Source organism: Gigantopelta aegis, chromosome 4 (genome assembly GCF_016097555.1).
Source record: "Gigantopelta aegis isolate Gae_Host chromosome 4, Gae_host_genome, whole genome shotgun sequence".
Lineage (NCBI taxonomy): Eukaryota > Metazoa > Mollusca > Gastropoda > Neomphalida > Peltospiridae > Gigantopelta > Gigantopelta aegis.
In genome coordinates this window covers 120,089,373-120,116,956 of record NC_054702.1, presented here as the reverse complement: position 1 = coordinate 120,116,956, position 27,584 = coordinate 120,089,373, and the positions used below count along the sequence as shown (strand labels likewise).

At 36.2% G+C, this 27,584-nt stretch overlaps 1 protein-coding gene across 1 annotated transcript in view; it reads left to right on the top strand.

The window, feature by feature from the left end:
• Window positions 1–27,584, top strand: part of LOC121371920 (protein downstream neighbor of Son-like) — a 48,401-nt gene that overhangs the window by 17,905 nt on the left and 2,912 nt on the right. Inside the window, exons 3-7 of the mRNA XM_041498166.1 lie at window positions 4,818–4,930; window positions 14,966–15,019; window positions 15,825–16,000; window positions 19,578–19,686; window positions 22,275–22,439. Coding sequence (XP_041354100.1) covers window positions 4,818–4,930; window positions 14,966–15,019; window positions 15,825–16,000; window positions 19,578–19,686; window positions 22,275–22,439 — 617 coding nt within the window. The remainder of the gene's footprint in view (window positions 1–4,817; window positions 4,931–14,965; window positions 15,020–15,824; window positions 16,001–19,577; window positions 19,687–22,274; window positions 22,440–27,584) is intronic.

Sequence of the window (27,584 nt, the reverse complement as noted above, 5' to 3'; positions counted from 1 at the left end):
TTACCTACTGTACTGACCGGGTGGTGTTATGTACTGTACTCACCGGGTGGTGTTATCTACTGTACTGACCGGGTGTTGTTATCTACTGTACTGACCGGGTGGTGTTATCTACTGTACTGACCGGGTGGTGTTACCTACTGTGCTGACCGGGTGGTGTTACCTACTGTGCTGACCGGGTGATGTTATCTACTGTGCTGACTGGGTGGTGTTATCTACTGTACTGACCGGGTGTTGTTATCTACTGTACTGACCGGGTGTTGTTACCTACTGTACTGACCGAGTGGTATTATCTACTGACCGGGTGGTGTTATCTACTGTACTGACCGGGTGGTGTTATCTACTGTACTGACCGGGTGGTGTTATCTACTGTACTGACCGGGTGTTGTTATCTACTGTACTGACCGGGTGGTGTTATCTACTGTACTGACCGGGTGGTGTTACCTACTGTGCTGACCGGGTGGTGTTACCTACTGTGCTGACCGGGTGGTGTTATCTACTGTGCTGACCGGGTGGTGTTATCTACTGTACTGACCGGGTGTTGTTATCTACTGTACTGACCGGGTGTTGTTACCTACTGTACTGACCGAGTGGTATTATCTACTGACCGGGTGGTGTTATCTACTGTACTGACCGGGTGGTATTATCTACTGTACTGACCGGGTGTTGTTGTCTACTGTACTGACCGGGTGGTATTATCTACTGTACTGACCGGGTGGTGTTGTCTACTGTACTGACCGGGTGGTGTTACGTACTGTACTGACCGGGTGGTGTTACTACTGTACTGACCGGGTGGTGTTATCTACTGTACTGGCCGGGTGGTGTTATCTACTGTACTGACCGGGTGTTGTTATCTACTGTACTGACCGGGTGGTGTTACTACTGTACTGACCAGGTGGTATTATCTGCTGTACTGACCAGGTATTGTTATCTACTGTACTGACCGGGTGGTGTTGTCTACTGTACTGACCGGGTGTTGTTATGTACTGTACTGACCGGGTGGTGTTACCTACTGTACTGACCGGGTGGTGTTACCTACTGTACTGACCGGGTGTTGTTATGTACTGTACTGACCGGGTGGTGTTACCTACTGTACTGACCGGGTGGTGTTGTCTACTGTACTGACCGGGTGGTGTTACCTACTGTACTGACCGGGTGGTGTTACCTACTGTACTGACCAGGTGGTGTTATGTACTGTACTGACCAGGTGGTGTTGGTGTTATCTACTGTACTGACCGGGTGGTATTATCTACTGTACTGACCAGGTGGTGTTATCTACTGTACTGACCAGGTGGTGTTATGTACTGTACTGACCAGGTGGTATTATCTACTGTACTGTACTGACCAGGTGGTATTATCTACTGTACTGACCAGGTGGTATTATCTACTGTACTGACCAGGTGGTGTTATGTACTGTACTGACCAGGTGGTGTTATCTACTGTACTGACCAGGTGGTATTATCTACTGTACTGACCAGGTGGTGTTATCTACTGTACTGACCAGGTGGTGTTATCTACTGTACTGACCAGGTGGTGTTATCTACTGTACTGACTGGGTGTTGTTATCTACTGTACTGACCGGGTGGTGTTACCTACTGTACTGACCAGGTGGTGTTATGTACTGTACTGACCAGGTGGTGTTGGTGTTATCTACTGTACTGACCGGGTGGTGTTACCTACTGTACTGACCAGGTGGTGTTACCTACTGTACTGACCAGGTGGTGTTATGTACTGTACTGACCAGGTGGTGTTATCTACTGTACTGACCAGGTGGTGTTATGTACTGTACTGACCAGGTGGTGTTATCTACTGTACTGACCGGGTGGTGTTACCTACTGTACTGACCAGGTGGTGTTATGTACTGTACTGACCAGGTGGTGTTGGTGTTATCTACTGTACTGACCGGGTGGTGTTGTCTACTGTACTGACCGGGTGGTGTTACCTACTGTACTGACCAGGTGGTGTTATGTACTGTACTGACCAGGTGGTGTTGGTGTTATCTACTGTACTGACCGGGTGGTGTTACCTACTGTACTGACCGGGTGGTGTTACCTACTGTACTGACCAGGTGGTGTTATGTACTGTACTGACCAGGTGGTGTTGGTATTATCTACTGTACTGACCGGGTGGTATTATCTACTGTACTGACCAGGTGGTGTTATGTACTGTACTGACCAGGTGTTGTTATCTACTGTACTGACCAGGTGGTGTTATCTACTGTACTGACCAGGTGGTGTTATGTACTGTACTGACCAGGTGGTATTATCTACTGTACTGACCAGGTGGTGTTATGTACTGTACTGACCAGGTGGTGTTGGTGTTATCTACTGTACTGACCGGGTGGTGTTACCTACTGTACTGACCAGGTGGTGTTATCTACTGTACTGACCGGGTGGTGTTACCTACTGTACTGACCGGGTGGTGTTATGTACTGTACTGACCAGGTGGTGTTGGTGTTATCTACTGTACTGACCAGGTGGTGTTACCTACTGTACTGACCAGGTGGTGTTACCTACTGTACTGACCAGGTGGTGTTACCTACTGTACTGACCCGGTGGTGTTATGTACTGTACTGACCAGGTGGTGTTGGTGTTGTCTACTGTACTGACCGGGTGGTGTTACCTACTGTACTGACCAGGTGGTGTTATGTACTGTACTGACCAGGTGGTGTTGGTGTTATCTACTGTACTGACCGGGTGGTGTTACCTACTGTACTGACCGGGTGGTGTTACCTACTGTACTGACCAGGTGGTGTTATGTACTGTACTGACCAGGTGGTGTTGGTGTTATCTACTGTACGGACCGGGTGGTATTATCTACTGTACTGACCAGGTGGTGTTATCTACTGTACTGACCAGGTGGTGTTATGTACTGTACTGACCAGGTGGTATTATCTACTGTACTGACCGGGTGGTGTTATCTACTGTACTGACCAGGTGGTGTTATGTACTGTACTGACCAGGTGTTGTTATCTACTGTACTGACCAGGTGGTGTTATCTACTGTACTGACCAGGTGGTGTTATGTACTGTACTGACCAGGTGGTATTATCTACTGTACTGACCAGGTGGTATTATCTACTGTACTGTACTGACCAGGTGGTATTATCTACTGTACTGACCAGGTGGTATTATCTACTGTACTGACCAGGTGGTGTTATGTACTGTACTGACCAGGTGGTGTTATCTGCTGTACTGACCGAGTGTTGTTATCTACTGTACTGACCGGGTGGTATTATCTACTGTACTGACCGGGTGGTGTTACCTACTGTACTGACCAGGTGGTGTTATGTACTGTACTGACCAGGTGGTGTTGGTGTTATCTACTGTACTGACCGGGTGGTGTTACCTACTGTACTGACCGGGTGGTGTTACCTACTGTACTGACCAGGTGGTGTTGGTGTTATCTACTGTACTGACCGGGTGGTATTATCTACTGTACTGACCAGGTGGTGTTATCTACTGTACTGACCAGGTGGTGTTATCTACTGTACTGACCAGGTGGTGTTATGTACTGTACTGACCAGGTGGTGTTATCTACTGTACTGACCGGGTGGTGTTATCTACTGTACTGACCGGGTGGTGTTATCTACTGTACTGACCGGGTGGTGTTACCTACTGTACTGACCAGGTGGTGTTATGTACTGTACTGACCAGGTGGTGTTGGTGTTATCTACTGTACTGACCGGGTGGTATTATCTACTGTACTGACCAGGTGGTGTTATCTACTGTACTGTCCAGGTGGTGTTATGTACTGTACTGACCAGGTGGTATTATCTACTGTACTGTACTGACCAGGTGGTATTATCTACTGTACTGACCAGGTGGTATTATCTACTGTACTGACCAGGTGGTGTTATGTACTGTACTGACCAGGTGGTGTTATCTACTGTACTGACCAGGTGGTGTTGGTATTATCTACTGTACTGACCAGGTGGTGTTACCTACTGTACTGACCGGGTGGTGTTACGTACTGTACTGACCAGGTGGTGTTATCTACTGTACTGACCAGGTGGTGTTATGTACTGTACTGACCAGGTGGTGTTATGTACTGTACTGACCAGGTGGTGTTATCTACTGTACTGACCAGGTGGTGTTATCTACTGTACTGACCAGGTGGTGTTATCTACTGTAATGACCAGGTGGTGTTATCTACTGTACTGACCAGGTGGTGTTATCTACTGTAATGACCAGGTGGTGTTATCTACTGTACTGACCAGGTGGTGTTATGTACTGTACTGACCAGGTGGTATTATCTACTGTACTGACCAGGTGGTATTATCTACTGTACTGACCAGGTGGTGTTATGTACTGTACTGACCAGGTGGTGTTATCTACTGTACTGACCGGGTGTTGTTATCTACTGTACTGACCGGGTGGTATTATCTACTGTACTGACCGGGTGTTGTTATCTACTGTACTGACCGGGTGGTGTTATCTACTGTACTAACCAGGTGGTGTTATCTACTGTACTGACCAGGTATTGTTATCTACTACTGATTTTTTGGGTGTTTTTTTATAATATAATGATCAACTATTGTTTGTGAGATATTGTTATAATTAATTTTTTCTACCCTAAACCTGAAGGTTTGACCACCAGCTGTTGAGATACTGAGGCACATATATTGAAATATTTGAACATCAGCTGCTGGGTTATCTGTTGAAATTGGAAGTCACGTTTTTAAATATTTGACCATCATCTTTTGGGTTATATTTTGAAATAGTGAGGCACACATGTTTAAATATTTGACCATCATTTGTTGGCTTATCTGTTGAGATAGCAAGGCACATGTTTCAATATGTTATCTTTGTCTTGGTGTAGTTTATCAGTGGGGAGGAGAAGGTTGCCTTTCTAAGTTACTGTCACCACTGGGTTCATCCAAACCTGCCCTGGCTACCGGTGTTTCCGAGGATTGTCTCAGATGTCAGAATCAGGTATGTTTAGTCAGTAGGTTTCAACACATACATGTACCTTATCATCCTCTTATCTGATTAGTTCATAGTCATTTGTTGGTACTAGTATTAATATTACATCATGCAATAACTGCCTTCAGTAATAAAACTAGTTGATTGGTAAATTTTCTTTTGTCATTAACCTCAATTTTGTGCTACTTTCAACAAGGTTTAAAAAACTTCATGGTAAATATATTGTTTCGGCAGTTTTAATTATTGTTTAAAAAATTTAAAAATATGTTTGCATTAATTATTAATGTTGAATCAGTAACTTATTGTTTATTGAAATAACATGCAGACATGTTTTTAAAAAGTTGTTTATCAGTTTAAATGTTTATGAAATAGCGACCTGACAAAAGTAGTTAAATCGTTCAACCTGGCAGGTGAAATAAAAATTCACCTGCTAAAATTACCCAAAAATTGCAGGTCGTTGTTTAAGAGAGGGATGTATGTACGATGATCTCATCTTGTATTTAGCCAAGGCTGAAGTCGAGATTCATCCAGTACAGGTTGTAGCCGAGAAGTTGTGGTTTTGTCAGAAATGAGTAGTGTTGGGAATCTATTGGAATGTCATCATTGGTTATAATTAGTTTGCACTAACGAATCACCTTTAATCACCTTTCAATTACACAATCATTAAAATTACATGTACATGAACATAAGAAGGATTTGAATTATGAGCACCATGCACCCTGGCTAGAATGACAAATTACTACTTTTACCTTTAATATACAACTAGTCTTAGCCAGGAAAGGTGAGTGATCACTTGCACTTTTTCTTTTGTTTCCATTTAACGACACCACTAAAGCACATTGATTTATTAATCATTGGCTATTCAGTCCTTGGCTTTTGAAAAAACATGGCGAGTGAAAAATCGCACACCTCAAAATGCTTAGGCGAGTGAAAAATCACACTCATCAAAATGCCTAAGGCGAGTGAAAACCAAACGTTATTAATTTATGAAGTAATTGGTACATATAAATGTAGACATATGTTGCAAATATTAACCAATAAACCAATAATATTTCCTTCTAATTTTATGTTGTTTTGTTCATTAGTTTTGTCTGACTTCTTTTCCCTTTCAGGAATGGAATTAACAAATTTATTTTAGGAAAAGTGCTATTAGTAATAGAAATATAATTATGACATACACTGATGCAGACAATTTGATTTTTTAAGCTAAACATGTAGGAATAAATTTTTCTTGAATTTCATTATTATGTAAAACGGACATGATTAGGATAGTTGGAATGGGAAAACCCCACTGGTTCTGTGGAGGTGGTCCAATTAGAACTACGACCCAAGCATCTCAGGTGTGCACTACCGATTGAATTAGATACTTCATATTATTTTTATTTTTATGTTTTAAAGAACTTGATAAACGTAGGCCTACAATTAGTTCAATTGATAATGTTGGTTGGGGCACTGACATTTACGTGACATTTTTAATTCAACAATTACACAAACAGTCTCTCTCCCTCAGCATTTTGCAACAAGTCATTTGACCTACCACTACCAGTTACAAAAGGCTCTGACATCTATATCAAGTCAGCATTACATTATTGATCTAGAATGGCCCCAATGTTGTTGATAAAAAAATATACAAACTCTGACAAAATCTATCATTATAAAGGATTTTATTCCAAATGTGGAATACCGTTATAAAGATAATCTAAAAATGCCCATAATTTTAGACACCATCATAAATGCAAAACAAGTTGTCAAGTAGACCAGCGTGTGTGTGCAGCCAGAGTTCCAAGAGTGAAAATAATCTGATCTCGATAGCTCTGATTGGTCAATATGCCACAGAGTAGTGCGCATCAAATCATGTTCCAGTCACATAGTCTGTGATTTTCTAACAAACGTATTAAACAAACAAACAAACAATTAAATAGTTGGCTATGATCACTGATTACCGTTACTATATATTGTACATATATACATATATAAATAGCATATATACACATTCATTAACCTCTGGCTGAAATACAAATATTTAAATTAAGTTTTATTTGATTTTGTTTAAAGATAAAAAAAAGAAGAGAAAAATTATAGACATGAAAACAAGACCTAGGCCTATTCCTACATACCTATTATCATTTCGTTTCCTTCTTTTTATTATTCCGTCTACTTTTGAATTGTCTTTGTCTAAGTAGAAAGTTGCTCGCTTGCCATTTTCGAGACCTCGCGTAAGCTTTGTAGGCTAACAGTTAAGAACTAATCGAGACAATTTTACCGACTTCACTGATTTCTGTAACGAGTTCATTTGTGTAGGCTACGAAAGCCACTATTTAATTCAATTCCTCTTTTTTTCAGAACTATATGAACAATATAAATGAGTTAGCCTTATCAGACGTTGTGATCTATTACCTTACAAAAGTGGACTGTTTCTAATTAATAATAAATTAAATAGGCAAAAGAGTTTTGATCGGATTGGTACGTTTTCTTAAACCAGTGTTTTCTAGTTTGTATAGAAAAGAGAAGTACCAGTCATAGCTTGCATGGACGCTACCATTCACGTCACCTTTTTTTCTGGTATTATTAAATAGGTCTTTCTGTCAGCTACATATGGTAATTTGTGGCAATCAATATACAAAATTATTTTACATGTGCTGTTTGTTAAGTGTGACATGCGTTATTTTTCACACTCGCCAGATTGCAATTACATACACTGTACGAGCGTGAGCGCACTCGCGCACCTTGAAGGACAAGGTCTGGCTATTGGATGTCAAACATTTGGTAATTTGGACATTTATCATCCATTAAAGGCTTTTGTAGGAGATATTGCTGGCACTATAAATTGCTATATCTCCTGCGGTATTCTTCTAGCTAGGAGATATCGCTTCTTTTGTTACTCACTTTGTATATTTCAGCACTAGTGATGTCACTTCAATGTCGTTCTGCTAATTAATGAGTCTACCGCTGCCATATGTAGTGGCATTCAACCCACATTACTCACATTGTTTACAATTGTCCCAAATGAAAAGAATGATAATGGATGATAAAAAGAATGCCCACCCCACCCACCCCCATGTCTTGTGATATCATAATTTATCAGCACTCGTTGATAAAAGTATAAAAATCCTCGCCAAGCCTCAGATTTCATACTTTTATCAAATTAAATTATGATATCACAAGACACTTGGAGAATATCCTCAAAATAGTATACATGTACTCTTAGAGAGGACACCTGCTAGATTTTTCCATTAGTAGAAAGGGATCTTTTATATGCACCATCCGACAGACAGGATAGTACAAGATATACCAGTTGTTAGAAGGGCAATTCCACGGTAACTGATGCAACATTCAGACATTTTTTAAAAAGAAAGAAAGAAATGTTTTATTTAACGACACACTCAACACATTTTATTTACGGTTATATGGCATCAGACATATGGTTAAGGACCACACAGATTTTGAGAGGGAGAGGAAACCCACTGTCGCCACTATATGGGCTACTCTTTCCTATTAGCAGCAAGGGATCTTTTATTTGCGCTTCCTACAGGCAGGATAGTACCAGTTGAACCAGTTATGGTTTATACCTACCCATTGAGCCTCTTGATTATTTTTATTTTTTTTAAAGTATTCAATAAAATTCTTAAGAGTGTTTTTGATTGAAATAAATGTGTTGTGACAAAGTCATGTCAAAAGAAAATTTCATTGCATACAATCTCAGTGCAACTACAATCACAAAGGAAGTGTTGGTAACTGACGCAACAAAAAAAGTAACTTGTATTTGACATGTCTTTGAAAATGACTGAACCGAACCAAATGTTTCGTAAGAAATCAGTGAGAATATGGCAGATATTGTAAATAATCCATAAACCTTCTTTAAAATCTGGGGGGTTTTATTCTCAGTATACTGTCCTGTTTCCTTTTTTTCTTTCTTGTTTGATTTCACTTTATCTTGCTCAATTTTTTTCACTATTCTCTGTTCTTTTCCCTCTCCAACCTCTTTCCGTCTTCGTTCAAATGTGCTTGATTCTCGTTCATTTTCCAAGTTGCTGTCTTGGGAGGTATCCTACTAAAAACATCAGTAACTTGGGATAGTAACCAATTTATCAAATGAAAGGACATTTGCTATTTAGAACTATTAAAGGGACAATCTCTTTGTTGCATAATACATTTCCAAAAATTATTATTATTATTTTATTTATCTTTTGAAATGTAGAGATTATTCTTGAATTAAAGCCGCACACCCTAGTTCCATCCAGCGAAAATAAATTATAATTTGGTTAATCTACAAACCTGTAACACACTTAGATCACGTTTTTATCAAATGGAGTGAAAAAGCAGGTTTTATATCGATAAATACCATGGGAATCCCCATGTCCCAATTGTTTGAAATAATTTTGAAAGTTAGTATTCTGATGTCACCGGTAGATGTCGCTTGAAGCACAACAATGCCTACGTCACGACAAATTTCACAGACTTGGGGTGCGTTTCTTTCACACCTCTCCTGGACATGTTCCAACTGTTCTGTCCTGGTTGTATCCCCTCTCCAGATATCGTAAGACTTAGCAAAATTATTGGTTTTAAGGGTTTGTAACGTTTTGTATTGAGACACTTACTTGTCTGAACTTTATTGTTACTGAAAATGTTCACGAACTGTGAAGAAAAATCTCACAAATTAACAAACAAAAATCGGATGTTGATTGCGCGAACCATGCACGAGAAAACAAACCGAACCAAAATGATAACGGTCACGTGATATACCAACGTCTGTGACATTGAAATGGAAATATCCCCTCTAAAAATAGATTAGACCTTGTCTGCTCAACGTTTTTTTCTCAGACGTGCGTGCGATTTATGAAATACGAAAAATGCATTTTGTGGTATTACAAAAACCACAACTCTCACAAATTAACAAAAAAAAATCGGATGTTGATTGCGCGAACCATGCACGAGAAAACAAACCGAACCAAAATGATAACGGTCACGTGATATACCAACGTCTGTGACATCGAAATGGAAATATCCCCTCTAAAAATAGATTAGACCTTGTCTGCTCAACGTTTTTTTCTCAGACGTGCGTGCGATTTATGAAATACGAAAAATGCATTTTGTGGTATTACAAAAACCAGGATTACCAAAAAACACTTCAGGTGAATGGAAATGTATATTCTAAATAATAAACGGTAAGTAAAGTGCAATTTTATTTGTGAAAAAATGGGTTTAATAGCGAAAAACAATGCCGTAATGGTTAACAACTAGCCGTAACTAGGGTGTGTCCCTTTAAATTGCATGCCCGTAAAATGTTACAACCAAATAACTTCATTTACATGTAAAAAAGAATTATATCATTACAAAATTCATTTCAGATGACCAACAGTTAAAGGAGAGGACAATTAATGCATTTGGCCTGGTATGCATATTCAATGATATATAATGCACATTATTGCTTAATATCAACAAGTATAATCATATAATTAATTAATAAAACGGTTAAATGTGACGGCTATTATATATAACGGGCGCAGCCATTTTGTACCATCTCAATGAGTACGCCCTCTGGCGAGCTGGTGGTTACGTAATACTTAACGCGTAACGTCAGGAATAAGCCTTAGAACTAGAGAAACACAATCTACCTGGATTTTGCGGGATGATAAATAGTCATACATTGCAATGTTCTGTAATAATACACATCCCAGTAAGCCAGCACCCCTGCGCGTGCTGTAACCTCACCGTGGTGCAGGGGTGTAACATTCTCTTTGAGAATGGCCAATACAGCACACATTGAAATTTTGAGTAAAAGTCAGTATCTATCTGTGATGTTTGTGTTTTTGCAGTTCTTTACACTGTTTTTATTTAAATCTTGAATTTTTATATTGATGTTGATCATCACCTTATTTTGTTTGCATTACCATGGTTTGACATCCAATAGCCGGTGTCGTTAAACATTCATTCATTCATTCATTCATTCAGTAAGCCAGCAATAAGTATATCCAGCACTATATATATTATTTTTCAATACAAAATAAAATACCATTGTCAAAGTGGCTACACAACAAGTCGAAACAATTAACAATGTTTTGTCCATGCATTAACCTACGTACTGAAATGATACACGATACACGGAGTGTTTTCTTAGTTAATTAGTCTATGCTGTTAGTTGCTTCTATCTGTGATTCCTGATTGGCAGGTGTGTATTTGATTGGTAACCAGACGAGCCAATTAATTGACACTGTCTAGACACAAAAATACATACCGGTATTGTGGAATATTACCTGTCGCCCCTAAAATTGTAATGGACATGGTTTATTACTGTAAATAGTTCTGTAAAACTATTGATTAAGTAGACTATTCCATCTAAAACCACAGAACTGACCAATTACGTAGTCCCAAAGAAAAGAAAATTATCACTTTGGTATCGTGGGTTGTCGTTTTTGCTCCAACGTAGCATATCAATAGGCCTAATAGTGTACATTTTTCCTTTGGATTACTTAACAGAGAAAAATACTATAACCCCATTTTGTTCCGTTAATGCAACTTGAAATATATTTAGTTAAATAGTTTATTATATTATTACGTCATTTATGCTGTTTTACAAGTCAGGTTGATCAAAGAGAAGCGCCTTGTCGAAAATTACTGCTTTAGTTTACACTGTACATACAGGAGATGGTCAGGAGCTGACGTCACTTCGCCCCAAGCCTTCCCACCAGACGTCACAAAAACAAAACAAAATGGCTGCCCCCAGTTAGCAGAATAATCATGTTTTTTTATTAATTCTAAAATTACGCGTTTTTCATTTGCTAAAGTGTCAGTATGTGTTGGTGGTCCGGGTATGCATCTTTCCAACACTCTTGTTTGAGTTGACCCTATCTTTAATTGCGTGAAATCACATTTTGAATTTAAGTTGCAATTCCACAATGACAAAGGATTGGCTGTTTTGTTGAATAACTGATGTAAACTGTTTATGTACTTCACAATTTTAGCCAATAATTCATGGGAAACCACTGTGGCTGTACGGTGTAATGCTGATTTATTTTTCTGAATTAATTATGAAAGATTATGTATGAAATCATCTAATGTGTAGTTATTTATCGTAAATAAATGTAAAAATAGCAAAATAAGTAACTTGCCACTACATGTATGAAACATCAATTCTAAATTTGTATTACCGGTAATTATTATTGAACATTATAGATACTGTTTACAATAAACGGTGCTGTACATGTATTAATCTAAGCTAATGAAACAATGTCTACCTCTGAAATCACAAGCAATACAATATGTCTAATGAAACAAATTCTATGAGCATCTGACGTCAAAAGCTATACAATATATATCTTGAAGTGTAAGGGTATATGCATTGATGCTTGTGAAACTGTCATCTACATACATGTTTCTATTTAAAAACAGTGTTAACTGAGTCATGATTATTTTATCTGAGTGAAATAGACATCTTTAAATTAACTTCTAAGGAGTTCTTGAAAACTATTTTTTCTATACTTTTACACAGATGTGATAAAGAAATTATAAAACTTACAAGTGCAAAGGTCAAGAAAATTTTATAGCACTCACTCTAGTTTGAGAATTAACATATTTCACAATCTTACATTATGCCTCCAAGAAATATAACAGTGGAAAATAATGTATGTTAATGTGTTGCGTCAGTTACTGACTTGGGGAGTTACGTCAGTTACCAATACATTCTAATTCTTGGTATGCCCACTTAGATTATTATGTGGCCATGTTGTGTAAGTGAATATAAAAAACAAAAAACATTTGGTAAGCACAGTAGGAGGGCAATATTAAAATTAAGCTTCAAAAGGTAACTGACGCAACAAGGTCATGCTATAAGTTCAAGTTTTTATTCATAAAAATCTATTCCAAATTTATTAATTTATGTTGTTTGCGAATTACCATTAAGATCTTAGAAACAAAATGCAATACTTACCTTTATCATATTCATCCAATTTTCAAGGTAGGATCAACTCAAATAAGAGCCTTATGTGTTGGAAAGATGCATACCCGGACCACCAACACATACTGACACTTTAGCAAATGTAAAACACGTAATTTTAGAGTTAATTAAAAAACATGATTATTCCTGCTAACTGGGGCCAGCCATTTTGTTTTGTTTTTTTGACGTCCGGTGGGATAGCTTGAGGCGAAGTGACGTCAGCTCCTGACCATCTCCTGTATGTACAGTGTAAACAAAAGCAGTAATTTTCGACAAGGCGCTTCTCTTTGATCAACCTGACTTGTAAAACAGCATAAATGATGTAATAATATAATAAACTATTTAACTAAATATATTTAAGTTGCATTAACGGAACGAAATGGGGTTATAGTATTTTTCTCTGTTAAATAATCCAAAGGAAAAATGTACACTATTAGGCCTATTGATATGCTACGTTGGAGCAAAAACGACAACCCACGATACCAAAGTGATAATTTTCTTTTCTTTGGGACTACGTAATTGGTCAGTTCTGTGGTTTTAGATGGAAAAGTCTACTTAATCAATAGTTTTACAAAACTATTTACAGTAATAAACTATGTCCATTACCATTTTAGGGGCGACAGGTAATATTCAACAATACCGGTATGTATTTTTGTGTCTAGACAGCATCAATTAATTGGCTCGTCTGTTTACCAATCAAATACACACCTGCCAATCAGGAATCACAGGTAGAAGCAACTAACAGCATAGACCAATTAACTAAGAAAACATTCTGTGTATCATTTCAGTAAGTAGGTTACTGCATGGACAAAACATTGTTAATTATTTCGACTTGTTGTGTAGCCACTTTGACAATGGTATTTCATTTTGTATTGAAAAATAATATATATAGTGCTGGATAATAATACTTATTGCTGGCTTAGTGGGATGTGTATTATTACAGAATATTGCAATGTATGACTATTTATCATCCCGCAAAAACCAGGTAGATTGTGTTTCTCTAGTTCTAAGGCTCATTCCTGACGTTATGCGTTAAGTATTACGTAACCGCCAGCTCGCCAGAGGGCGTACTCACTGAGATGGTACAAAATGGCTGCGCCTGTTATATATAATAGCCGTCACATTTAACCGTTTTATTAATTAACTATACGATTATACTTGTTGATATTAAGCAATGATGTGCATTATATATCGTTGAATATGCATACCAGGCCAAATGCCTTAATTGTCCTCTCCTTTAATGGCATTTTGGAAAAAAGATTTCAGTGCAATTTGGGTTCTATTCTTAGGAGGAAATAGCACAAATTAAAGATGGCCACCAGGTCACATGACACAGTTTTGAATTAAAAGCAGAGTATTTTATGGTTTATTCATTATTAACAAATAATTATATGTAAAAAATAAAAGCATAACAAGGGGGAAAAATTTCACTCCAGAGGTATCATTTTTCGTGCAATTGCCCAGAAGTAATTTGGAAACACTGGCCAGTATATGACATTTGCAAGCATCAGACCGACAATAACAGCCTCATGCACATCGTCATTTCCTAATTACTTGAATCCTCGTGGGTCTGCTGCTATTTATTCTTTGCATGGTTTAAATGGAATTTTGATTTGTGAGTGGTGGGTATTTAAATACATTCACTGGAGCTGTATAAATTGTTTATCATTTGCTATAAATGGTTTAAATACATTCACTGCATGGAGCTGTATAAATTGTGTAACTTATGCTATAAATGGTTTAAATACATTCACTGGAGCTGTATAAATTGTTTATCGTTTGCTATAAATGGTTTAAATACATTCACTGGAGCTGTATAAATTGTGTATCGTAGGCTATAAATGAAACATGTTGTTGGTGTGTCCTTTACATGGTCAAGTGATTAAATGTTGTGGGGAAAAGTAAGACAGCAATTTTTTCAACCCCAGATTTTGTATTATTCAGTTTGAATGGTGCTGTTTGTATTTGATTTTGTATTATTCAGTTTGAATGGTGCTGTTTGTATTTGATTTTGTATTATTCAGTTTGAATGGTGCTGTTTGTATTTGATTTTGTATTATTCAGTTTGAATGGTGCTGTTTGTATTTGAACGTGGCTCTCTGTCATTGCAGCACATCATCGATGTCCCTGCCTAGTGAGATTCAGTGTGCACTGCATAAAGACTGGTAAGTCGCTCAAGTTGTCTTACTTAACTAGTTAAACTATAATGGTGACCCTCTTGAAAATCTTATCTTAACTCATATATACATATGTATATATATATATATATATATATATATATATATATATATATATATATATATATATAATTTATCTTTTCTATATTTCAAGACAGTGGGGCAGAAGAATGTGTTACTAAGACAGTTTTCAAATGTATCTGATTCATTTTACAATGTAATTTACATTCATATCTGTATCTGTCAATCCATATGAGAAAATTTTAGTTCATATCTATGAGTAAACAGTAAAAATATTACTTGCCTAAATTAGAAGAAAAAAAGTATCCCTTCTTCCGACACCAGTAATTGTACTAAAAAAACTGCCATCGTTTTATGGAAATTCATGTCATGGTTACGGAACTTGCTGTCATTAAGTTCAAGCCCTGTGACAAGTTTTCCCGTTCTACATTTCAAGATGGCAAGTGTTTCATTTCCACATTTCATGAAAAATGTCACTTCATGGTGAAAATTTATAAATTTTAAGATGCCACATTATTATGTCTCAGTGTTTGCTTCATCCTGCAATGTCTTTCCACACCTACAGTGACATGGAATTTTGACTTACATGTAGATTATGGAAAATAAAAATTGGTTGATGACGTTTTTACCCCATTTAAAATAACAAGAGGAATCAACAAATGACATCAGAACATTGTAATACTATTAGTATATATTATTTAGATGATCACAGAAAATCCGGGCAAATCCTTTTATGGGATGATGGAAAATATATCTGATGTCTACATTTCAGGATGGCGAGTTTCTCCTCTGTATTCCATCAGCTTCGCTCAGAGATGTGTCCATACTTCTACATGTGCACCCATCAGTTCACAGTTCTGTTCTGCGCACCTGGTGTTCACGGAGAATCAATGTCTGCTTTACTGAGCCCAACCACTCGCGGCTTCAGAGAGGCGCTTCACAATGAAGGTATATTCACATACAGCAGGAAAACTAGGTTATTTCAGAATTGTGTCAACATTTAATATCGGTTAATAAAAAGTAGGAATTTGATTGTTGATTAGCCTTCTAACTATTGGATTAATTTTTGACAAAAACTACGTTGAGTGGGTATAGTTTATAACTTTGACAAAAACTACGTTGAGTGGGTATAGTTTATAACTTTGACAAAAACTACGTTGAGTGGGTATAGTTTATAACTTTGACAAAAACTACTTTGAGTGGGTATAGTTTATAACTTTGACAAAAACTACTTTGAGTGGGTATAGTTTATAACTTTGACAAAAACTACGTTGAGTGGGTATAGTTTATAACTTTTGCAAAAACTACGTTGAGTGGGTATAGTTTATAACTTTTACAAAAACTACGTTGAGTGGGTATACACATATAGTTTATAACTTTGACAAAAACTTCGTTGATTGGGTATAGTTTATAACTTTTACAAAAACTACGTTGAGTGGGTATACACGTATAGTTTATAACTTTTACAAAAACTACGTTGAGTGGGTATAGTTTATAACTTTTACAAAAACTACGTTCAGTGGGTATAGTTTATAACTGACAAAAACTACGTTGAGTGGGTATACACGTATAGTTTATAACTGACAAAAACTAAGTTGAGTGGGTATACACGTATAGTTTATAACTTTTACAAAAACTACGTTGAGTGGGTATAGTTTATAACTTTTACAAAAACTACGTTGATTGGGTATAGTTTATAACTTTGACAAAAACTACGTTGAGTGGGTATACACGTATAGTTTATAACTGACAAAAACTACGTTGAGTGGGTATACACGTATAGTTTATAACTTTGACAAAAACTACGTTGAGTGGGTATAGTTTATAACTTTTACAAAAACTACGTTAATTGGGTATAGTTTATAACTTTTACAAAAACTACGTTGAGTGGGTATAGTTTATAACTTTTACAAAAACTACGTTGAGTGGGTATAGTTTATAACTTTGACAAAAACTATGTTGAGTGGGTATAGTTTATAACTTTTACAAAAACTACGTTGATTGGGTATAGTTTATAACTTTTACAAAAACTACGTTGAGTGGGTATAGTTTATAACTTTTACAAAAACTACGTTGAGTGGGTATAGTTTATAACGTTGACAAAAACTATGTTGAGTGGGTATAGTTTATAACTGACAAAAACTACGTTGAGTGGGTATAGTTTATCACTTTGACAAAAACTACGTTGAGTGGGGTATACACGTATAGTTTATAACTTTGACAAAAACTACGTTGAGTGGGTATACACGTATAGTTTATAACTTTTACAAAAACTACGTTGAGTGGGTATAGTTTATAACTGACAAAAACTACGTTGAGTGGGTATAGTTTATAACTTTGACAAAAACTACGTTGAGTGGGTATACACGTATAGTTTATAACTTTGACAAAAACTACGTTGAGTGGGTATAGTTTATAACTTTGACAAAAACTACGTTGAGTGGGTATAGTTTATAACTTTGACAAAAACTACGTTGAGTGGGTATAGTGTATAACTTTGACAAAAACTACGTTGAGTGGGTATACACGTATAGTTTATAACTTTTACAAAAACTACGTTGAGTGGGTATAGTTTATAACTTTTACAAAAACTACGTTGAGTGGGTATAGTTTATAACTATGACAAAAACTACGTTGAGTGGGTATAGTTTATAACTTTTACAAAAACTACGTTGAGTGGGTATACACGTATAGTTTATAACTTTTACTCACATATTTTCACTTAAATGTTTATAAATGCATAAAATTGTGATCATCAGTAAAAAGGTAAGTACTATTTTTGGGGTGTTTTCTAATTTTTATGATATTTTAGATCAGTTAATTTGTTTAAAATTATGCAATCAATTGATAATTCACACTTACTTACAGACAATAGAGGTTAGGTGTTCAGTATTGACCACCATTATTCCCAATTACTATGTTTTGCTAACATTTGGTTTTTTTAAAACAAACTACGAATCATATCTTAATATATTTTGTTGTTGGTAAAACAATCAAATTAGCTGTCACAATCAGCTAGCGATTCATCAAAATCACTTCGAGGTCCTGCCATTGTTGTCTAGTGAAAATACTTGCCCAAATAAACATTTTCAACTCAAAATTCCCAGGTATTTTCCATTGAAATAAACATTTTCAACTCAAAATTCCCAGGTATTTTCCACTGAAAAACAAAAAGCTAAATCCACCATAGTCTCGATTAATCTATTCTCTGACATTGTTCAATTATTATTTCTCGTCAGTGCTGTGTGCAAACCAACCTGAAATATGGATTGAAGAATGCCTTTTTTACAGTGTACAGTATTTTGATTTACATGACGTCAGGCAAGATATATCGCCTGCAGTAGTAAGAAGGTTAAAGTTAATATTTATAAAAGATAAAGAAAGGAATGTATTTTTATGGTTCTATTCAAAATTAATATTTATTAATAAAAAAAAATTTAATGGTTCAAGGGGAAACAAGGTGTGCATTTTTCATTTGCCCCGGCTATAGAGAAATGGTTGGAACGGTCATGGCTATGTTGCTGTGCATTAGCAAACTTCTTGAGTTGTTAAATACAATCCTGGGTGGGGATTCCCCCATATATAGAGAAAGGATGTGTGATGTAGAGTAGACCTGCTGACCTTCTTGAGTTGTTAAATACAATCCTGGGTGGGGATTCCCCCATACATAGAGATAGGATGTGTGATGTAGAGTAGACCTGCTGACCTTCTTGAGTTGTCAAATACAATCCTGGGTGGGGATTCCCCCATACATAGAGATAGGATGTGTGACCTGCTGACCTCCTTGAGTTGTTAAATACAATCCTGGGTGGGGATTCCCCCATACATAGAGATAGGATGTGTGATGTAGAGTAGACCTGCTGACCTTCTTGAGTTGTCAAATACAATCCTGGGTGGGGATTCCCCCATACATAGACCCCCATACATAGAGATAGGATGTGTGACCTGCTGATCTCCTTGAGTTGTTAAATACAATTCTGGGTGGGGATTCCCCCATACATAGAGAAAGGATGTGTGATGTAGAGTAGACCTGCTGACCTTGAGTTGTTAAATACAATCCTGGGTGGGGATTCCCCCATACATAGAGATAGGATGTGTGATGTGGAGTAGACCTGCTGACCTTCTTGAGTTGTCAAATACAATCCTGGGTGGGGATTCCCCCATACATAGAGATAGGATGTGTGACCTGCTGACCTCCTTGAGTTGTTAAATACAATCCTGGGTGGGGATTTCCCCATACATAGAGATAGGATGTGTGACCTGCTGACCTCCTTGAGTTGTTAAATACAATCCTGGGTGGGGATTCCCCCATACATAGAGATAGGATGTGTGATGTAGAGTAGACCTGCTGACCTTCAGTTGTTACTCCTCACCCAGGAGTGTATAGTGGGTAATTCGATATCACTAATATACTCACGTCCAGTGTAACTCAATAGCCACTGCATATCCTAAGTTGTAATTGTATTAGTATTAAAAGTGCTATATTGGCTGAAATTGTTTTAAGCAATGTTTCTCATTTCCTCAGGTATCTTGTTTACAATGCCGAACCTGGACAAGAGCCAGAAAGACTCGCCAGGTTGTAGAGATCCAGACAAGCTAGCTGACATCACCGAGGAGGACACACACAACATCTGGTAATGGTCGTTATAGCAACCATCCTTATACATCGGATAAGTCTTTATAGCAAGTCCAACCATTCTTATACAACATCAGATAAGTCTTTATAGCAACCATTCTTATACAACATCTGGCAACAGTCTTTTTTTAAAGCAACCATCCTCATACAACACCTATTACAGAGATGCCATTCTGGAAAAAAGACAAAATGGGTCTTCAAAATTTAGTGGTAACATTTCCAGGGCAAGCTCTGGGTCAGCACACAATTTCTCCAAATCATCTGTTAAACTTGAAAAATTGCAGAAACCCAGTTATTTTGTAACAAAATATAAATTATTACATGAAATTATTTCGCCAAATTAAAATAAAATTTGCCAGTTGTTTTTTAAATTTGCAGTTTGCGAATACCAGATCTAGCCCTGATTTTAAACGAACACTGACAGAAAATGAATCTTTTCACAATGGGATTAGTAAACAGTTACACCAGGGACAAAATGGCGTCTTGCTAAAAAAAAAGACAACATATTTTACAAAAGTACAAAAAAGAATACACAGAACTGTGGCCTGTTTTCTGCGATACTTGTAATACAGCCATTAATATGTCCCATGGTGGTTGAGATGATTGCCGACGTCACATAAATTGATACCATTTGGAATAACATTGGACATCTAACAGGTGCTGATGGTAATCATAAATACAGTTTACTGACAAAGAGAGAGAAAAAAATAGAACCGAGTTCCAACCAAACATATCTGATGAACAGTTGTCAGGTTTGTTGGTACAGAAGTTCAGCATGCTTGCTGCAGATATTCTTTGCCATGAACTAAGTTTTTTTAATGATTTGCTGAAGAAGGTCAAGTCAGCAACACACCAATCATTGAGGAAGTAAAGCTGACAAAACCATTAGGGCATGCCACAAGCATGTTTAGTGCACTTTGTGTGTAAGTACTAAGTACTAGACTTTATAAAAAAATAGCTTAATTTATGTGTCAGAATTCATACCATTTAAAGTAATTATCAAGTTAAAATGTGCAGTTGTCATCTTAGGATTTAGTTTACATGTAGTGGCACAGAATTGTAAAGATTCGTGAAAATACTATCATATTCCTGAAAATGGCTTTAAAGATTCCTGAAAAATGTTTTGAGGTGTTGGCATCTCTGCTGGTATCATTCTTTATAGCAACCATCGTCGGACAACATCTGGTAACCGTCTTTATAGCAACTAACTTTATAACAACCAACCTCATACACCAACTTAACAATGTGTAGTCAAGAGAAAGCCGGAGATGTGAACTGAAAAAAGAGATCCTCTCAAAAAGCAGATTGGAAGCACAACTGGTGTATCAAATGTTGTGGTATGTGGTATCCTGTCTCTGGGATGGTGCATATAACAGATCCCTTGCTACTAATGGAAAAATGTAGTGAGTTTCCTCTCTAAGACTATGTCAAAATTACCAAATGTTTGACATTCAATAGCCGATGATTAATAAATTAATGTGCTCAAGTGGTGTTGTTAAACAAACAACCTAACTTTTCTATCAGATTTCTCATGTACCATCACCGTATGCTCACAGCACCACCTGTCACATTACTACCTTAGATCACTTTAAATCGCAACATGGTTTATGAAAAGCTCTTACAGACTAAATTATATAATATTTGTAAATTAATATTCACTTTATATTATAATGAGGGACAGTGGTGTAGTATTTACTCAAGTGTACTCTTGTTAACAGCAATTTGCTTGACAAACATACAAAACTAAGTAACACAATTATTGTTTATATAGTTAATTGTTGTTAATTGGTCTTTTCGTGGACTTACCGTGACATGTGATTATTGTTCTCATGTGTGTGCATATCCGTGCAGTCTCTGTATGAGACTTGGTGCATGTCATAGCTGCATTATGTAGTCTAGAATGGAGACGTTTTACAAGTCAGAGGTGTTATTAGGTCTAAATTGGATTGGTCATGTTTTTGTGTTAGAAAAGAAGGACCCCTGTGCGTGCTGTAACCTCACCGTGGTGCAGGGGTGTAACATTCCCTTTGAGAATGGCCAATACAGCACAAATTTAAATTTTGAGTAAAAGTCCATATCTATCTGTGATATTTGTATTTTTGCACAGTTCTTTACACTGTTTTTATTTAAATCTTGAATTTATATATTGATGTTGATCATCACCTTATTTGTTTACATTACCATAGTGTGACACCCAATAGCTGATGTATTTTTCGTGCTGGCGTGTCGTTAAACATTTATTCATTCGTTCATTCATTTAGAAAAGCAGGATTTCCCAGGAGAAACGTTCTCCCGGACAGGGGAAACGTTCTCCCGGACAGGGGAAACGTTCTCCCGGACAGGGGAACAGGAAACAATATAGCCATATGAAGTAGCTGTAGGTGTAATGCATGTAATTGGGTCAGTAAGAAAACAGTATCCTGCTATTGAATCAGTAGGTGATTAAATGTTGAGATAGAACTGAGTTAGTGGGTATTTTGATGCGTATCCATTCGAATTTCGGCAGTTTAATTAAGGTTGCATGATGTTTCATCACAGAAACGTATCTATGGGAAGTGGACAGTTATTGGTGAAATTCTTTTTAAGTTTGCAATCGCCCGATGATGATGGTATTTGCCCTGATGATGATGGTATTTCCCCGGATGATGACTGTGACGTCCTGCACACAGATGAAGGTGCCTCAGTCTGGCTGGAGTCAATGGGTTTAGACAAGAAACATTTCCCGTCTCTAGACCCTGGCAAAGTGAAGCTGTATCCTGTCTGACATTGTCACTTTCTGTCTCGCCTTTACCAAGTAACGCGGAGAGATATAGATACTGTAAATCAGGAAATATTAGCGAGCATAAATGTTAGCAAATTTAGTGATGTCATGCAAGACGCTAGTATTTCATGATGCTAAATTTAAAGAGACATACAATGGGCTAATCTAAAAACCTTTTGTGCATTTGTTTTGTCTGTGATTAACTGAAGACACAACGATGGATGATTATTATTGATTAAATCAAAATGATAGTAAACAACAGTATTTAGTATTCTAACTAAATATTAGAGCTGCAAAGATTCACTCACGTATTTGGTGCACTGAATACAGGCTATCAACGATACATATTCAGTATTCGCTACCCAAACAACCAAATATATTTGTGGGTTTTATTTTTATGATTATTTTTTTTATCTTTATTATTATTATTAATTATATAAATTTTGAAAGACCAAAGTTTGCAAGCTGTATGAGTGAAAATGCCCCAAAGTGTTTAGTCTACCATGCCTTGCCAAATTTCTAGGGAAATCACTAACTCATGATGGTCAAATTACGTCAGCCATGCAATGTTTTCGATAACGAAAACTAGTACATCCTCTGTATAATGTAGTTAATTATTGTTAACAATGTTAGCAATAAAGTAACATACTAGGCAGATATTAATAAAAATATGTTAAACCATTTGTCATTGCTGCATCTTAAATGCTGGCAATATGGGTTTTTGAAAACACTTCAACCAACTATTTGTGAAGAATGAATCCCTCACAAAAACCAACCAACAAACAATAACAACACCTCTGAATCGTTCGCGAATAATAAAAATTATCCACTTGGTGTAATAACACGATGGAAGAGCCATTATTATATTATTATCAATGGTCAAACTAGCTATACACATCGCAAAAGGCAGTGGCATGTTATATCTAGGTAATCAACTAACCAACTGGAGAATTTTTCAACAGCCAAAATTAATATAGGCTAAATAACATCCAACATTTATTTTGGCAAAACCATGTGCGATACTCAATAAAATAAGAATTAACTGGCAAAAAAGACCTTTAAAATTCGGCATTCATTATTCTTTAATATATATATATATATATATAAAATGAAAAAAAAATCCCACATAGTTTTGGAGATTTTACTGTAGGTTTATTAGACGTTAGCCATATTAGTCATGTGCTAATTTTTATGATTATATAATTATGATTTTATTAATAGTGAAATGTTAAATTTGTATTTTATTTGTTTTGGAGAGTGTGTTCAGCACAGCAAAAGATGTGGTCCCTGCCTAAAGAGCCTCTTTTTCTTCTAGACAGGGTTTACGTTTTGGTTTTGTGTCTTGTTAATTTTCTTTCTATTATAATTTAGTTTTTTTAACTGACATTTAATTATTTAATTTTCAACATCTAACATTACAATTTTTAATGTTAAATACATCCTACTATTTAAATGCTATTTTTGAGTTTATGTTCACTGGTGGGTTGCCTCATTCAGTAAGTCAGTATTGATAGATTCACTGTAATTATTGGTATTCGTGAATATTTATTCATATTCAAGACCCCATATTCATGCTATGTATTGTATTTGCCACTTGTTGTATTAGTTGCAGCTCTAATGCGCACTGCTGCAATGTTGTACTAAATTCAAGATGTTTGTAAGCTGCATAATGTCAAGATTCATCAAAAACATTTCAGCTTAAGCTTATTCGTGTTTTAGTTTCTCATATGATGACAGTGCTAAAGTTCTATGTCACTAATATGTCACTTATTCGTGTTTTAGTTTCTCATATGATGCCAGTGCTAAAGTTCTATGTCACTAATATGTCACTTAGTCGTGTTTTAGTTTCTCATATGATGCCAGTGCTAAAGTTCTATGTCACTAATATGTCACTTATTCGTGTTTTAGTTTCTCATATGATGCCAGTGCTAAAGTTCTATGTCACTAATATGTCACTTAGTCGTGTTTTAGTTTCTCATATGATGACAGTGCTAAAGTTCTATGTCACTAATATGTCACTTAGTCGTGTTTTAGTTTCTCATATGATGCCAGTGCTAAAGTAATGTCACTAATATGTCACTTAGTCGTGTTTTAGTTTCTCATATGATGCCAGTGCTAAAGTAATGTCACTAATATGTCACTTATTCGTGTTTTAGTTTCTCATATGATGCCAGTGCTAAAGTTCTATGTCACTAATATGTCACTTATTCGTGTTTTAGTTTCTCATATGATGCCAGTGCTAAAGTTCTATGTTACTAATATGTCACTTAGTCGTGTTTTAGTTTCTCATATGATGCCAGTGCTAAAGTAATGTCACTAATATGTCACTTAGTCGTGTTTTAGTTTCTCATATGATGCCAGTGCTAAAGTTCTATGTCACTAATATGTCACTTATTTGGATTTCGCTAAATTTTAAGATCACTAATATTTTATGATTTGCAATATTACTTTTCCAAAGGCAGCAGTGATGTCAACTTTTGTGTTAATGTTAAAGTTCTGGGCTTAGATCATTTTCTCAAACTATAATTCCTAGATCAATGAAACTTGCTTTATAGTTGCACCTCTGGATGTTCATCACATGTGAAATAATTAAAAATTAATTAATTAAATATTTTAAAATAAAATACTTTTGCATTTAGCTCAACGTTAAGATTAATTGCTTTTAACTCTATTTCCGATTGACAGTTTATGGAATATTGTTTTTATATATGTACCCTGATGACCCAGGGATTTTAGAGTTTACCACATCCTCACCATTTTTACCATCAGTTTGACTGACTATATTATATAACAATCATTTTCTATCATTAGTTTGACTGACTATATCATATAACAATCATTTTCTATCATTAGTTTGACTGACTATATCATATAACAATCATTTTCTATCATTAGTTTGACTGACTATATCATATAACTACCATTTTCTACCGTCAATTTAACTGATTATATCATATAACATCAGTTTGGCTGACTATATCATATAACTACCATTTTCTATGACCAATTTGACTGACTATATCATATGACTGCCATTTTCAGTCATCAGTTAGTACCATTTTCTACCATCAATTTGACTGACTACATGTGTGTTGTATATCATATAACTACCATTTTCTACCATCAGTTAGTACCATTTTCTACCATCAATTTGACTGGCTATATCATATAGCTAGCCATTACAAATACCCAATGCGCACAGCAGGACATAAAATTTGGCATGTACGATTTTGTTGTTAGTCTGTCGCTTATGCAAAACTAATATCAACATAAATGATGGATCGTTTGTGCAAAAGCTGTAATCGTTTGTCAGAAAATGTTTATATTGCTGGTGTGAGAAAGATGCAATGAATCCATTTGAAATCAGCATCGCAGTCGATACAAAGTTGGCAGTGTGATGATACAAAATCGGCGCTGTGTTAAGAAGTCTTGAAAAAGTTTAATAACATAATTACACGTTCCCTTTGATCATTTCGCTGCATGCACCAAATCATATGCTGTTTGGAAATTAAAGGGACTGTCCTGAGTTTCAGCCATAGCAAGAGTTCCGTTCTCTCCCCCCCCCCCCCCCCCCCCAACAAAATAAACATATCGTACTTTTTGATTATTTTTAAACAATATCTTATCTTAAACATGTTTTAAATGTAAAACACTACATGCATTTAAACATTTGGGATTTCTTATGACTTAATTATTTCAAATTTCGTTTAGTGGGTAGGAACAAATAAATTGCAGTGCATAGAATTTGTCGCAAATGATTTTGTCGTTTGTTTGTAGGTTATGCAAAACCAATTGAATATCAACAAAGCAAAAGCTGTAAACACTCATCAGAAAATCCAAACGTGTGCTGGCTAATATCAGTGTTTCAGAAAACTTTGTGCAGTGGGAAATCCCTGACTTAGATATGTCATATGTGCTTGATGGTAATGTTCTAACCAGCTTTTCTTCATCGTTCAACGTATCCAGCTATTTCCTTCACGACCACCATCTACTTTCGTTGTAAATAAAATGCTACCTTAGTCAGCATGCCATCGACATATTTACAATTTACAAAAGTTTTCTGAAATTATCAATTTCCTGAAGTCATGATATTCAGTGTTTGAAGCACATCACAGAATCTTTATTGTCAGTTGCTTAGAATATTATGTTATATACCAATGCAATTTAATGACACTGATGAAAACAAAATATGGTTAAAAAATTATAGACGGCTGTCATGAAAATCTCTCGCCGCTATTCCAAGCCAATCTGAATAATTTGGTCGATTATGGATTCTCTGCGGAGTTTGACACTTGTATATCTTCTTTCAGACTGAATCAAGTCTATTGATAGCAAATGCAATGACATTCTAGCGACTGTACCTGGTGTCAGACAAAATGACCGCTAATATTAACTTTATGACTGTCAAAACATGCCAATACATAGCCTCATCTGGATCATATGAAGGTAACTGTGCAGCTATCATAAGATTGATTTAGTTTAAAACCCATTTTGCTTGTCACAAGAGCATGTACCATGTATTACGAACATGCCCTGCGGTGTGTGAGATCTCGTGCCACCGTCGTGGGAAAATCGTGTTTTTGTTACTATGAATAGCATTTTACAGAATTTCTAATTTCCAATGAATCCAAACTGATGTTAATTAATTTTTGTTAAAATGTTTGACAAATATCATCTACATTATATTATATGTTATACTTGTTTAAGCCTACATTGAAATTGGTTGAATATTAAAAAAAAAATTCTTCCCCAAAAGAGGTAAAAAAAGATGTTGACATGGGTCGATTTTCATGGGTCGGTCTTCATGGGTCGGTCAAGTTAGACCAAACATACCTAATTTTTATTTTCGCCTGGTAGCTTTAAAAGTATATTTTTGTATTTATGATAGGAAAAACTATAAAAATCGCTCATCTGAGATTCTCATTTGAATATTGTTGCCCATTAACCTTTTCATTTGTATCTGAACTACTTTAGAAAATCATTAATGTAAACACTAAAACCACACGATCGACAGATTGGTTGTCTGAAAAATTCAAATTTTATGCAGTGTACAATTTTACCTTTGTGATCAGTCCTCTTGCAGCTGTGTTACATGTATGCTGTCCACACACAGAGATGTGTTACTATTATGTATT